The sequence below is a fragment of the Syngnathoides biaculeatus genome, chromosome 3 (genome assembly GCF_019802595.1).
Source record: "Syngnathoides biaculeatus isolate LvHL_M chromosome 3, ASM1980259v1, whole genome shotgun sequence".
Taxonomy (NCBI): domain Eukaryota; kingdom Metazoa; phylum Chordata; class Actinopteri; order Syngnathiformes; family Syngnathidae; genus Syngnathoides; species Syngnathoides biaculeatus.
Window position 1 is genome coordinate 35,520,040 of NC_084642.1, and position 15,719 is coordinate 35,535,758.

The 15,719-nt window shown below is 41.1% G+C and overlaps 1 protein-coding gene and 1 long non-coding RNA gene across 2 annotated transcripts; both read right to left on the minus strand.

Annotated features, from left to right (window-relative positions):
• Positions 1 to 987: 987 nt before the first annotated feature.
• tlnrd1 (talin rod domain containing 1) lies at positions 988 to 4,543 on the minus strand. Its single transcript, XM_061815596.1, has 2 exons — positions 3,656 to 4,543; positions 988 to 3,586 (listed from the first exon to the last, which is right to left on the minus strand). The coding sequence occupies exon 2, from the start codon at positions 2,635 to 2,637 to the stop codon at positions 1,573 to 1,575; it is 1,065 nt and encodes a 354-aa protein (XP_061671580.1). The 5' UTR covers positions 2,638 to 3,586; positions 3,656 to 4,543; the 3' UTR covers positions 988 to 1,572.
• Positions 4,544 to 14,880: 10,337 nt separating this feature from the next.
• On the minus strand, positions 14,881 to 15,704 carry LOC133498581 (uncharacterized). Its single transcript, XR_009794351.1, has 2 exons — positions 15,585 to 15,704; positions 14,881 to 15,501 (listed from the first exon to the last, which is right to left on the minus strand). It is a non-coding gene; the product is annotated as an uncharacterized LOC133498581 (long non-coding RNA).
• Positions 15,705 to 15,719: the final 15 nt, after the last annotated feature.

Consider the following 15,719-nt stretch of genomic DNA (forward strand, 5'->3'; position numbering starts at 1 on the left):
ATCTTCACACAGGCATGTTTGTATTTTTCTTCTCCTCTGATTGGTTGAACTTATTATGACTTTGATTTACTAAAGGGGACAATATTCGACATCATTTAAAAGATAATTTTCAAGACCACAAAAAAAACTTCCACGCAGAGGTTAAAGGTTAGGGTCTCCAGCTCCACAGCATTTCAGCTTGTGTTTGCTGACACATAGCAAAGAACTCCAACTCCTCTATGTAAAGAGTACTTCTTCTGAAAATATATCCAATGCAATTTAAACTGAAATCAACATTAAATTATTGAACTGTGTATGTATTTATGAAAGGGGGCACGGTGAACAACTGGTTAGCACACCTGCCTCACAGTTCTGACGACCTCAGCTCAAAACCTTCTTCTAGCATTAATGTGACCCGTAACAAACTTCCATTTCCATTGTATGAGTATATGCAGCCACACACGAAGCCATTAACAGTATAAATGCCAATTGATTATTATAAGTGTGACGTGAACCATTATGTGTTTTAATCATTACATTTTTACACTGCAGTAAGCAACAATGAGTTCATTTCCATTCCCTGGGTGAGTTGCATTGTTGTTGTGTTTTATAAGTCAACAACTAATTTTACATCTTTGGATTATTTTACCGAAAATAATATTAATCCAATTTTCTTGGGATACTTTTATTTGATGTTACGATTTGTTGAGAGTGAGGATTTAGAGATGAATAAAAGAGGTCGTTATTGTTATTTTGTTATCAATCAAAGCAATTAAAAAAAACAAATTTATCCTAGCACAATTCTATAGCAGACCATTCATTCTACAAGACTGAAGTTTGAGCAAAAATCATTGTTGACATTTAGCAAACTAAGGGTTGTTTATTAAATGGAATAGAATAACTCATCATGTAACCAAAATTGACCCTTTAACGACAAATCAATGAATGTAGCTTGATTGTACAAGCCATTTAAATGAATTCCATGTAGCACTTGAGCCAAACAGTTTATAAGAAACACTTTTAATTGTTGAAATAAATACTCCATTACATGCATGATCAAACACATTAAAGTACTATTTTAAGTCTAATAATGTGTAAAAACCAATGGCACACTCACAGCAGCTTTTACCAAGTAGGGATTCACACGTATTAAGAAAAAAAAAAAAAAAAATCAGACACTTGTCAGTCCTACCAAGCTTCCAAAGCACAGTCAATCATTGGTTCACAGAGCAAGGCTACATCCATCCAACGTCAAGGTTGGCATTTTCACCAGAGCTGAAAACTGAGGTAAACTTTTCAGGATAGGAAGGTGCTGTCAGTTTGTGAAGAGCAGGGAAGGGAGCTGTGCCCGCTTTGGCCCAAACCTGGCAAAGTGGCCTGATTAGCCGGGTTAAAGTCACATCCAGCGTGACACAAAACCCTGCAGAGCACTTGCTCATCGCTGTTCCAGCGCACTTCAGGAACAGACAACAGACTTCCATGCACATTTTTTTAACCTTTTCTAATCCTGAATAGTAGGGTGTAGGTGTAAGTCTCTTTGGTATGTTCAAACAGGACATAGTTGGAGCAGAAATGACACTGGCTCTCCCTGAACTAAGTCACAGAATGAGAGTTGACTGGCGGCAGAGTCCTTGGAGATGAGCGCTCCCTGAGCGCCTGCGTGAGTAGGGTGCAGCCATCTGACACAGCACACGCCGAGTTCCGTAGGCGCTCCCGGTAGTCGGCCATTCTGGAGCTGCTCTCCGGGTGCTGGGCGACATCCCTGAGTCCCTGGGTGAGAAGGACACAGGCTGAAACAACGCTCATGGCGCCCCCTAACACTGCAGTCTGTACACCCTTCCCTTCAGCGGAGAGACTCGCAGCTCTCCCCAGGAACTGAGGCTCCGTGGCAAAGCCAACCAGTGCGTTGACGGCTTGGACCAGAGCGGCACTGAAGAGGACGCAACGATTTCTTGTCAGTTCGCTGGGCTGAGTTTTGACCTCTTTTACGCAAGCCAGGAAGGCAGTGCCACTGGTGCTCATGCTCTTGACACTCAGTTTGAACTGCTCTTTTCCAAAGCGCTCCCTGGACCTTTCACTGGCCTGCGACGAGATGTCGGTCAGAGTCTTGAGGTTGGTGGATATGTTCTGGGAGAGCTCAAGGAGTAGTTGGGGAGTGAGATCCAACAGCGGCATGACGCGGAGGACACTGCAGCTTTGTTCAACCTCGTGCCGGCAACGGGTAACTTTGTAACGGTCCACAAGGCCGGGCAAGCAGGGCTGCGAGCCGGGGGTTTCTACCGCTGCAAGATAGGCAGCGTGGGCGGAGCACTCAGTCAAAGAAACCACCAGATCAGCCATCTCCGACAGTCGGTCCCCCACCTCTGTGAATCGGCCCATGTTGAGCTGGCTTTGGATGTCATGGGTGAGAATAGAGAGTTCTTTAGTCCGTGCAATGACCGTGTCACGACACTGGTCGAACGTGTCGGCCACCGCCACGCCCTCGGAAGTCATGACTGGCCTGGTCTCGCTGGACAGCAGCAGGAGGTCAGCCACCAGCTGCATCTTGCCCTTACATGTGTCGCAGATAGACGAAAGACGCTTTCTCTGCTGAAGACTTCCACTAGGTGTGCTGGTGGATCCGTCACTGGCTGATTTGCCAGAGCCACCACTAGCCATAATAAGGGAGGGGAAGTGGGGAGGGGGTGGTCAAAATGATCTTTTGACAGGTTTATTTATAGTTTTCCGCTGTTGCTGCAAACTCAAACTACATTGTTCTGTTTAAAACATTTCCATATAAACCCAGTGCAAGTTAAAAGTCTCTCAAGGAAAAAAAAAAAAAAACTGGCCAAAAGTCTTCCTTATATTCCTTCACAATATGGCAACTGAATGTACATTTTATGATGATGCACTGGAGTTACAATTTTATGGTAAACAAAATTACTCCATTATTGGAATGACTTTCCCACTGTGCCCCAAATATTTAGCTCAGTCATTTCAAAATATGACTTACTGTATTCACACTTATTCTGGCCCATTTGTATAAATGCCCTGAATTCAAAATGAAAGTATCACAAGTCTCAAGCTCTTGTACAACGTACGTGGAAAACAAAGTCACAGGTTGAACTTCAAACTAAATCACACAAACTGCAGTGCCAACTAAATGCCTACCAAAAGGCAAAGTGCGAAACTCATGAAAAAAAAATAATACAGAAATAAAATACAAACAAATTTCCACATTAAATTAAGTTAGAGGAGCTGCTTCTGTGCCATTTAGTAAAATGAAAGATTATACTGATCTGTGACTATTCGGGGGTGGATGAATGGCAAATATTTTAGATCACTAAGTGGAGTCTCTTTCCGTTTTTATTCAATAGGATATCATTTTATGTCCACTCGAACGAGGGCTGAGCGAGAACAGCGCCTTGGCCGACTGGCTCCCATAAAGTCTGGGCTATTCATGGTGGTTAGGGACGGGGCACCATCCGGCGAGCACTTGCGGACCTTCTGCGCCATCCTTTCATGAATTAAAGTCCGTCCACTTTCAACGTGGTCTCCTTCAAACACAAGGCCGGGTTGCACGATAGCCATATGCACTGTCGTCTTTCGTCCACCGAGTCCTTGGCGCCTTCACACCGGATAGGAGCACGTCATAGCCCACATACACTATAGGACCGTTCGCTTCGTGGTTACATACCGCTCGGTGTTGGTCCGACATGTAATCCGAGTGCGAGACCAGGCGGCGGCGGCGTAACCTCCTCCGAACTCGCAAAAAGAATCAAATCGATATCAAAACTGGCTTCGGGAGAAGTGGCCGTTGTTCCCGGAGATTCAAAGTGGCGCTATGAGGAAGCGGGGAGGGTGTGGTCGCGTTGAACCGCCGCTGGACTCAGCCAACTTCAAGCGACGCACCGATGCCAAGTACGACGGGCCGGGCTCCATGTCTGGGAACTCGGCAGCCGCGGATCAACTCACTTCCAGACGCGAGATCGGAAAACCGCCCTCGCCGAAGTTTTGCAAAGACTTTGCGATTTCTGTTAAACTACTCCGAGCTCTGCCATGAGACATCCCCGCTGAGTCAAGTGGACCGACAAAACGCTTACTAACACACACCGGAAAGATTTATTTCAAAAAAATAAAAGCATGAATGAGATGGAACCGGTGATTTTGTACTGGTCCTTTCTGTTAAATATGAAGATGCTTCAACAACAAAAGGCTAAATTATCCAGAGCTTTGTTTCACAAATCCATTGAGCGATAATTAACACTCTGTGTACATGCCTTGTCAACTCATTTAGGTGGGTACTGAAGCACTCGTAAATTTGCAAGTTTAATTTTATTTTTTAACATAAGCTCAGTTTAAAAAATGTAAAACTGCACATTACTTGGTGGTAAGTGACTGTTTTAGTATGCACGTGGCATATGTGGCACATTTAACTTCAATCATTCGAAACCAACCAACACACTTTTATCATTACCAGTCCAGGTGGTCAAGTAGTACAATGTTCTGTGTTTGAATTGTTTTGATAGAAGTTGTGTCATGTACTGTACATGTGATAATATTAAAGTCATGGTGCTACTGAGTAGGTAACCAACAGGAAGCTCATTAATATAATTGCTCCTTTAAGTCAGTGTGAAATGAGCAAATTGGCGTTTACATATTACCATTCAAAGTATTCACAAAACTCAGTTTCTGTTAATGTAGTTTTCATATTGTCCATTACATTTCCAAAAGAAGATCTAAAAATAAATACCATTTTCAGTACTCACTATCAATGCTGTACCTGTACCTGTACAAATAAAAAAGAATGAAAGTTCATGAACTAGTTCATATTTTGGGCGTATGTGAACTTAAATCATTTCTTCCTGATGAACATTATTGAGAATGCGTTCTTTCTGGCGTCTGTTAACGGTTTTCAGAAAAAAGTTAATTTCTATTCAAGGTTGCCAGGTTTTGTTTAGGACTTCCAGGAGTAAAAAACTCAAAGTAATTAGTAGCCTTTATATGTCGGGGGATTTGGGAACCGATGCAGCGAAGCCTTCCTTCATGTTTACATATGCATGGTGCGTTCAGGAACAAATGTAAAAATTGATGACTGCAAAAATTATTATTTGTATCCGAATGCTTTCGTCTAAACACTGTATTGTATTATTGGAACTGTGAACTAAATTTTGAACTGGTTCACGCAGAAAATGAACTTTCCTAACAATACTCGCAAAAGGGAACAGGTTTTCTAAAAAAAAAAAAATGCAAGAATGAAATTGTGTTAAACTGAGACTCGCCAATCACCTTCCTTTCTAGAATAGTCACTGCCTCAGACCCTTGGCAACATTGTTACATTTGCAGGTTACAACATTTCATTTTATTGATATTTATATGAAGATTTATGAAGACCCAAAAATGACTTTTGATCTCTGTGTGCTTTATAATATTGCTGCTTTTGTGTGTAGCCTGTAACTGGAATAACAAACAACCAAAAAAAAAAAAAAACTTATAGCATCATAATTTACCTCACATTGTGTGACCTAGCAGTCTCAGCACTGTGAGGCAGATGTGTGAGCCAATCATCCGTGTTGTTTCTTTGTATAACAGATATTAAGATGAAATAAAGTTTGACTACCTAACTGTGGTAGATTATGGATTTTTATTTGTATTTTTTGGGTACAACCGCCTGACTTTGCTGTGAGCAGCGTGGGATCATTTCCCGCTCAGTGACGGTGTCAATATGTGTCCTGCAACTGACTTGAGACCGTTTTAGGGTGTAGTCTGCCTTTCGCCCAATGCTAGCTGGGATAGGCTCCAGCACTCCCGCGACCCTTGTGTGGATACGCGGCTTGGAAAATGGACAAAGAATAGCTAACAGTGAGCTAAAATGTGACATGGCCAAGCTATCACAAGTTTTATAGTGATGGATAAAGTTAGATCTCATAAATTGTTTTGAGATGCAAGCCTTCAATATTGATGTTCTTCCTTCCAAGTTTGTAAATAACACAATCCCTGAATTAAAATATTTGAATTACCTTTATGGTTAGCCTCTGTATCATAGCATATGCTGCATCATTGCACACGGGCGGGTTGTCAGGTCTGCATGCACTACATAAACGTAAAGTTCATTTTGAAAACTGTTTTATGCTGAACATGTACATTTTCAAATGTAAACAGGCTACAAGACCTGTCAAGTCTGTATTCAAGTCTCAGTTGAGTCTCACGAATACCAAGCCAAAGTAAAGCTTCAGGAAGTGACTGTCTAATATGGACACGCAGTAGTATATGCGGTAATTTCCTAATGAAAAAAAAAAACAAAACACAAAAAAACCCACCGCCTCTTTCCTCTTATTGGTTGCCTCCGTGCACAAGACCCACTTGTGAGAGCACACTTGGTTGTTATGTGGACAGCACTGGCTCGTGGGCAAAAAGGTAGGCGGAGATCTTCGCTTCTGATGTACTTGAGTTTGAGAAATTCAAAGGATCTGATTTCAGGCAGAAAAAGGCCTGAACTCAGGAATACATGGCCAATAGTAATTCATATTTCACAAGTTTACTGAGGCACGATAGAGAAACTACTAGCAAAAGTTGGTTTTGTAAAATATGGCACCTTTAAATCTGAGTCATGTCAAATCTTGTGACTGGAGGCCAAACCTCTGAAAATGGCGAATGCAACACTTACTCCCCCTTGATATTATGTCAATGGCATGGCAGATTGGGAAGAGAAGCAGGATGAGGTCGAGATTACTGCATTAACACCCTCATATGATTCTGCCTCCTTTTTTCGTTTCCTCTTCAACAAACATGTTGTTAAGTTGTGTAGTTTGGCTCCTCGAGCAAAGATCTGCAACAATCTTGTATCTTAAGGCATGTCTATTAAGTTCAGATAGATGAAAAGCACAAGAGCTGTGAAAAACACAAGTAACCTTCCATCCATCCATCGATCCATCCATCCATTTTCTTAGCCACTTATCCTCACAAGGGTAGCAGGACGTGCTGGAGCCTATCCCAGCTGTCAACGAGCAGGAGGCAGGGTACACCCTGAACTGGTTGCCAGCCAATTGCAGGGCACATGGAGACAAACAGCCGCACTCACTATCATTAATGTTGCATATTTTTGGGATGTGGGAGGAAACCGGAGTGCGCAGACCAAACCCAGACAGACACGGGAAGAACATGCCAACTCCACACAGGAGGGGCAGAATCAAACCCTTGACCTCAGAATTATGAGGGCAACATTTTACAGCTGAGCTAATGTGCCGCCACAAGTGACCTTTTTTTTCATAAATTTAAACATATCCCTGGTGTCTTAATATGAGGTCTCTCAGAGGCACGTGCCTACATAGACACTACTGCAAGTGCAGGTGCTACTGCTGGTGGTCAAGCACCTCCTCTTTTCCCTGCAGGCAATTGCAGCACTGTTTTCACCTACCAGTCACTCTGACTTCCATGCCTGTATGTGTGTGAGCTGGTTCACCATACAACATAAAAGTGTGAATTGAATCAATACATTATGGGCAAAAGAAACAGCAGTGCTGTTTCCATTTTTACATGTGTTTGCAGAAAATGAGCCATTGCTGGCCTTCTAATAAACTGGTGTTTCAGTCAGGTTTCATAAAAAATGTGACCAATATACGGAGACTACAACAAATACACAAATATTTCTAAATCAAATCATTCACCAAAAACTGTAGCATGCAAGGAGAGAACATACATACTCCACAAACGTGGGGCAGGGATTTGAACTTTGGCCCTTAGAACTATGAGGCTGACGCTTTACAGCTGCGCCACCATATTAAAGAACACTAATTTGTAAATCCTAATCAATTGAATACAGTACTTTTACCTCCTAAAAAATTGCAGAGGTAAGGAGTTTACGACAGCCACCCTTCATACTGCAAAGCAGAGCCATTACAATCATTGATAAGGCACGTTGTCTTCAGTACACTAATCAACTACATGTAAAGTCTAAAATAATAAATTATTAATTATTAAAGGTCAACTGACAGCCATATGCACATTTTAAAATAGATATTGTTATGAAAATTACATATAATGCTATTCACTTCAATGTAGGTAAGTTTCTTTCAACTTATCCCGTGAGGGGTCGCAACAGTGTGACATCTCAGATGAACACTCATATTTGTTTGGCACAGTTTTTACGCTGGATGCCCTTCCTGACGCAAGCACTCTCAGGTAGTGGATGCCCAAGTGGGATACGGACTCACGACCCCTGGTTTACCAAACCAATGCTCTAACCACTGAGCTATTGGGGCTCCTATTCACGTCAATATCTATATGAAAATAAACTCAGCAGTGAGCGTGTCATTAATGCGCAAAGTTGCTGATGTCTCACTCGACATCCAAGCGGTGGCCATATTGCCTGCAACGTCATTTGCAGATGTCACACTGAGACAGTTGCCATAGAAAACACGTAGTGGCACCTGCCATGGGAGAGGAACAAGAGAGATTTTTGGAATTTTCCAACACCCCTTCTGACATAGAAGCTCTTTTCGAAGAAGAGGACATCTCACAATTGAGTGAAGTTACCGGGGCAATACTACCCTATCGTGTCGAGCCATATTTAGATGATATGCGGATCACTTCTAGCTAACAACAGACTCCCCAACAGTATGAATGACAGTATGTAGCCCCGGCGGCAGCGATGAAACGCTGGCTCATGCACATCGACATATTTAGTACCCCTGACTTACGCACTTTATTAAGTTGTGATGATGTGGATCTTTTGTTACGTTTTTTGTTACGAGAAGGATTACGCCCCCCCCTCCCCATTACTTATTTAATAGCTCTATACACACCAACCTGTCATTTAGAACACACAAAGCGATCGTCCTTTGCACATGTGCAATCAATTTTTCACAACAAACCGGGTCTTTTGGAAAAGTATGAAGAATGAATCCATCCTCCCGAGTGTTCGAGAAAAATCCAGCAATACAACGAGCCGGCATTTTGGCTAACACGATGAAAAAAAACAAGTAATTTTTCGCTGGTACAATAGGTATAAACAGGCATGAGGATTTCGGCAAGTATGGTAACCGATCTTTAGGTTCCGTTGATTTTGGTCCTGGGAAACGGTGGGAAACGATTTTTCGGTTCCCATTGATAATGCTCATGGGAACCGGTTTTTACATGTACTTCAGAATAAAGCCTTAGCAGGCATGAGCATTTTGTCTTTTACGCTTAGCAACCGACATGTTTGACTAGCGTTTGAGTGACTCGACCTTGCGCATGCGTAGCGCAGAAGCGGAAACCGGTGCTGTTTGTAAACCACACTGACAAAGCTGGGCGTTTTAATCATTAAAAATTAAGGGGTTCATGTAGGTTCGTTTTATACAGATCGTTGTATTTCGTTGAGAACTTGTTTTACATTCCAAACATGGCCGCATTTTATTAAAAGTAAGCCGTGAGATCTGGGCAACGGACTTTCGGTTCCGTATTTTCTCAGGCTGGGTAACGACACGGTAACGGAACGATCGTTTCCGTGAAATGCTCATGCCTGTATAAACCAATATGAACACTCAATGACGCGACTGCAAAAAACGTCACTTCCTGGTTCTTCCCAACACAAATGCCTCGAGAGGATTTTCATGGCGGGAGATGCAAAAATCCATACACGACAACATGCTGATGTGTGGTGAAAAAAACAGATGGGTCCATTACAGCTGCCTTTTTTTTACTTATTATTATTATTAAAAACATACCAAAACTTCTGCTTTACGTGTCAGTTGACCTTTAAATGATTACACAGGTATAGGTGTTTTTTTAGTTGCTTTTTATTTGTTGAAATTAAAAAAAAAATTCTCTCTCTCTGTTTCTCTCACTATTACAATCTAAGATACTGATATACTATGAGATAATCATTTGCCGTTTTGTATAAGGGTGTGTTTATGTTAATCTTTCAGATTTATTATCAGAGTATTATTATATCATACTGATGTTTGATTAAATGATAAGGATGTAGGAGGAAATACACCTCACTTTTTCCTCAATCCGTTTTTGAATGTTTCCATTTCTGAACTGCTTATCCTCATCCGGGTCGCGGTTGTGCTGGGAATTATTCTAGCTATCTGCAGGTGAGAGTACACAATGACCTGGTCACCAGCCAGCAGGGCAGATAGAAACAAACAACCATTCACATTTACATGCACACCTACAGGAAATTTAGAGTCTTGAATTAAAGTGGGACTGTCATCCCTATAAATATTCTAAAATAGATATTGTAATGAAAAATACATATAACAGTATTCACTCCAATGTCTATACGAAAAAATAAATGTGAGTGGATCGTGCGTCATCCATGCGCAAAGTTGTGCAATTGAGTGTCCCTCATCATCCAAGTGGTTGCCATATTGGTCGCGTCCTCTGTCCTTGACGTCATCATCACTTCCGCCGTTGAAAACGCGTAGTGCACTACTATGGAAGCCGAACAACAGAGATATTCGGATTTTTCCGACGCCCCTTCTGACACCGAAGCTCTTTTCGAAAAGGACAACACCACACAACCAAGTGAAGTTACCGGGGCAATATTACACTATTGTTACGAGCCATATTCAGATGATATGCGATCACGGCCAAACCGCATCCCCGTCCAATCCAACCCCGATAAGCAATCGCGGCTCATCGCAGCTGGCCAGTGTGGCTTATGACAGAGCCGAGCGGTGCTGCTTTAGGGGGGTGCTCACAGACGCCGCAGTACGATGAACAACACAGTCAAGCCGGGGCACTTTGTGGCACACGCGACTGAGTAACGCATTCTCGGCTGGGTTCTTCAGAGCCAGCCCCGTCGCAAAACCCGAGTCGCAGCCTTCGCAGAAGCTGTGACTGCTGACCACGTCGCCTCAGTTGGTGTGGCTGATTTTCGGAACCGTGGTGGCATATAAGGGTATGTATGAGGTGTGTTTTTCAGAGCCACCGCATTACGCGATGAACACTATCGAGACGAGGCTGAGTGAGACATTGTTGGCTGGGCGACGCGTACATTGACACATTTCATAGGCAGATCTTTTGTTACGTTATGAGAGAGACCAATAATTTTTTTCAACCAACAGGGTCTCTTTCAAACTTATGAAGGGTAATTCCATTCTCCCGAGTGTTCAAGCAATGTCCAAGCAATGCAATGAGCCGGCATTTTGGCTAACACGAAGGAACAACGAGCTACCTTCCCGGAGGTAAAACGAATGGAAACAAACAAGTCCACTTGGGGGCGCCACTGTCCTTTACGTCCTTTCCTGCTTCTTCTCGAAAACAAATCCCTCGAGAGTATTTTCATCGCGGGAGTTACAAAAAGCTTTATACGTCAAAGTCATGTTTTGTGGTGAAAAAACACATGGGACCATATTGGCTGTGGGGTTTTCATGAATAATATACCAAAAATCATCCATTTAATGACAGTCGCACTATAATTTACCATACATGTTTTTGGGATGTTGGAAGTACCCAGAGAAAACCCATGCAGTCACATGGGAGAAGATGCCAGAACACACGGAACAGGCCAACTCCACACAGGCGAGGCTGGATTTGACAGACCCTCACAACTGGGCTAACCAGTCATATACCTGTCAACTTATACGTTTTTCCCGTATTTTATACATTTTTTTATCATTTCAAGTTGTGAAACTTTTGTAAGGTAAAAAAAAAAAGTATGTTTTTTGTAAGACCAATCTCATTTTACCCATTTCGGCTCTAATCCGGATCGTCTCGGTCACTGGTAGCTAGTAGTAGTACACTAGCAAAAATTATCCTCTATCATACATTTATTTTTCGCGCTTATTACTGCCTTGTCGATAGAGCATGATATGGACACGCGCGTCACGTTATTTCCATTTCTGTATATTTTGAAGTCAGGCATTTGTGTTGTAATCGAAGAATCGAGTTATAATCGTGAAAGTAAGCTAATAAGGACTGCCAAATAGAAAGAGAAGAACTCAAGTATCGGGTCGATACCAAAAAGAATGGGAGTCTCTCCAACGTAAATATGCTGGATGGATTAAATCGTCAACAAAAGGTCCTCAGTTCTCGTTCTAGGTTCCATGTAAAAAGGATGTGAAAATTGCTGCTCGAGGATTTTACAATCAGAAGAGCCAATTTAAAACTGCCGGACACGTGGAAAAGGTAGTGAAAAGCAAATCACACATCTTATTGACCAAACACTTCGTCTCTACTGCTGATCCACCGTCATCCCACACAGTTTCAAATGCAAAAATTATCTTCTGCCATTTTCTTGCGGAGCACAATATCCCGTTTATGGCTGCTGACCACTTCTCTGACTGAGTGAAATCTATGTTCCCGCATTCACAGACAGCTAAGGGAAACATTTTTATATATATACTAATTTCTTACTAACATTCATGGCATAAAGTCAGTGATGGTCTGATTGTCATTGCCATAAAAAAAAATCATTGTTCAATTCAATTTTTCCAATTATTTTATTTTATTCAAATTATTTTGTTTTCATTTAATGTAAATATTTTTCTCCTAGTAATAAATAAAACATATCCTGTACATTGAGGTCTGTTTAATTGCAAAAAAAGGGAAAAAAGTAAAATTGTTAACTGTGGTGTTATACATATATACATTTTATAGATATAATAATATATGACTATGTCTGTATTTCTATTTGGTTAAATTTATTGTTATTATTATCATAACCATATGGTCTGTATTTTAACAGGAGTTTGCGAAAGCAACGATGATCATAAAGTAGAGCCTAGCACAAGATTACACACACCATGTCATTGAACACTGCAGAACTCAGCCCTTTACCCTCATGATTGACGAAAGCAATGACCGTAGCACCAAAAAGAGACTGGTTATATTGGCTCACTTTTTTGATGGGGAAAACACGAAAACCCAACTCCTTGATTTACTGCAGTTGGCATCAGGTACAGCGTCAGCAATCTTTGCCGTTATTCATGAACTGTTCCAAGAAAAAGAAATTCTGTGGACAAATGTCATGGGATTTGCTAGTGACAATTGTAACGCTATGGTTGGAAAGAAAAACTCTGTTATCTCAAGAATCATAGAAAATAACGAGGCTGTGTTTAGCATTGGATCCATTTGCCATCTTGGCAATGTTTGTGTAAAAAGTGGACTGAAGACACTGCCAGTGAATGTGGATGACTTGCTGGTGGATATCTTTTTTTTTTTTTTTTTTTTTTTTTAAGAACAGCTCAAAACAAATATAGGATTTTAAGGAGTTTCAGGACTTCACAAACACTGAGCATGAACAAATTCTCAAGCATTCATTGCCCAACACGATCCCTATCTCTGCAAAAAGTAGCAGAAAGAACTGTGACACAATTTGAGGCTCTCTAAATGTACTTTGCAAGTCACACAGACGTTGAAAGGAAAAGTCAAATCAATCAATGATGGGCTATAGGAGCCTTTCACTCTCCTCACACTCCACTTCCTCAGCTTCATCTTACCTCACATCAATGTATTCAACATACTCTTCCAAACAGAAGAATGCATGATTGGTGATATAATGCCAGAAATGGAACGCTGCTAAAGAAATTGTTGGTAAAATTTGTACATGTAGAGCATGTGAAATCTGCTGACAACTTGACAGAAGTGGACTTTACCAACAGCATGAAGATAGCAGACTTACAGTAGGCTTGAGTATTAGGGCTCTCTTCAAAGACGACGATGATGAAAGCAACCTAAGCATCACACCAGCTCGTTTCTTCTCTGCGTTCTTTCTATGAGGCTGTTGTGACCAAAATTATCAGCAATTTCACCTTTCAAAATGCTGGTGTCAGTGACTTAGTGTTGTTGGACTGAAGAAAGGATATAAATTATAGCCCCATTGTGAGGTTGGCTGACAGGTTTGCACCACACCTGGATCAGGAGAAATTAAAGGACGAGTGGGAACATTACCAGCTGCTACCTGATGCTCTCATCCCTTAGAAAAGCCAAGATGGAAGACCAATTAACCCAGATTCTTTTTGGTCACACATATTTAAATTAAAAAGTGCATTTGGGCAAGATCGGTTTCCATTGATGAAAGAGATTTACAAAGTTCTGCGAAGGCCTTCCTCACTCTAATCCCGACCGACAACGTGAGTTTTCAGCCACGTGAGGAATATACATACAGAGTATTGGAAGACAATGGGAACTGATAGTCTGACATCTTTGTTGCAAATTAAATTAAATTGTGACAGTTTCTGGAACAGAGTAAAACCATCTTTAGAACAGATGAAGTCTGCGAAATCTTGCACTGCTACTTATAATAAGCAACACTAAATTTACTGCCAATGGGGAAATAATTAAGAAAGAAACTGAAAGAATTATGTGTTGTGTATTTGGTAAATAAAATAACTTATTTACACAAATTATCTTTCTTTTTATTCTACATAGTCTGTCTTCCTGTGAGTAAATATGTGCCACGTTGTGTTTGTAAGGTTTATTATCGCTTAATAAGGAGAATTGCAATCATTAATAAGGGGAGCAATTGGCAGAGGTTGACAAGTACGCAGTCACCTTTTTTTCAAATCAATCTATTTTCAATGTTGGATTTAATATTGTTTGTTTTGTCGTTTTTCTATAACTTTCCATCATTTTAAATAATTCAATTCCTTTCAAGAAAATAACCTATCACTCACTCATTCAATGTAGTTGTACGTGGATAATGGGCATCCATTTTTACTTTGAAAGTTTCTTTAAAGATGCTTTGGTTTCCGGTCTGATTTTACTGCTTAGACTTGCCTCAACATAGATATCTTATACAACAATAGATAGGGCCTGAACGTTCCCGTCATATTGGAGAGACCTGCAAAGTAGCCGCCATCTTGAACCGGGAGTGTTGAACCTTTGCGCCTAAAAACACACACACCCACAAGTAGACGAAATTTTTATGCGGATTGTTTAGTTACAAAATTCGGACATATGAGTGCAAAACACACACACACAGACACAAAATCAATGTGCATTTAAATTTTTTTTTAATACTCAAAAACGTATTTTTAGAAGGGGATGAACTAAAAAAAAGTTACTTAGATACACGTGTGCTTTAAAATATATAATGTAATCAGAACGTCGTATTGAAATAAGGACGACTACAATATAGTGTAGAATATTATTGAAATCTCAAACACTGCTACCAGTAGATTTATATCAAAAGCCATCTCTGATACCTAAAATCCCACAGGCAGTGTAATTAACAGCCTTTGTGCAGATTAGGCCTGGCGAGTGATGCAGCTTCTCTGTCCACATTGACAGTGCCTCATGCGAGAATCATGAGGCCGCCATTATTCCCAAGGCAAACTAAGAGACTTGGCAGATAATGGAGGCACAGCTGTATGGCGAATGTCTACCAAGAAATTTCAACAAGACTACCCAAACGAGTAGACACGTAAATACGGTCACTCGTGATCAAGATCTCTGGCTGCAGCAAGAGACATCTCCAGTGCAATCGGGAACGCAGTCTTCTTGCCTGTGCAACGACGTTGCCTGACTTTCCATATCCAAGCATGATGTCACGGGGAGAAAATTGTCCTACTGTTGGACTGTTTCACCACCCAACTTTGAGATAAAAAGCACCTACAAAAAAACAGACAGATAAAACGTATCAAGGCAATTTAAAATATTTATATTGTTTCAAAGCAGACTCAAATGATCCTGACTTAATTGCGAATGGAAGAAATTGCCGGTGAATCCTGGTTCAACATGGCGGCTACGTCTGCTTACGATCCTTCCACCGTCGGCGAACTAGTAGATAATTAACTCTATGTGGCCTAAAAGTCGTGTGAGTGGCAAAG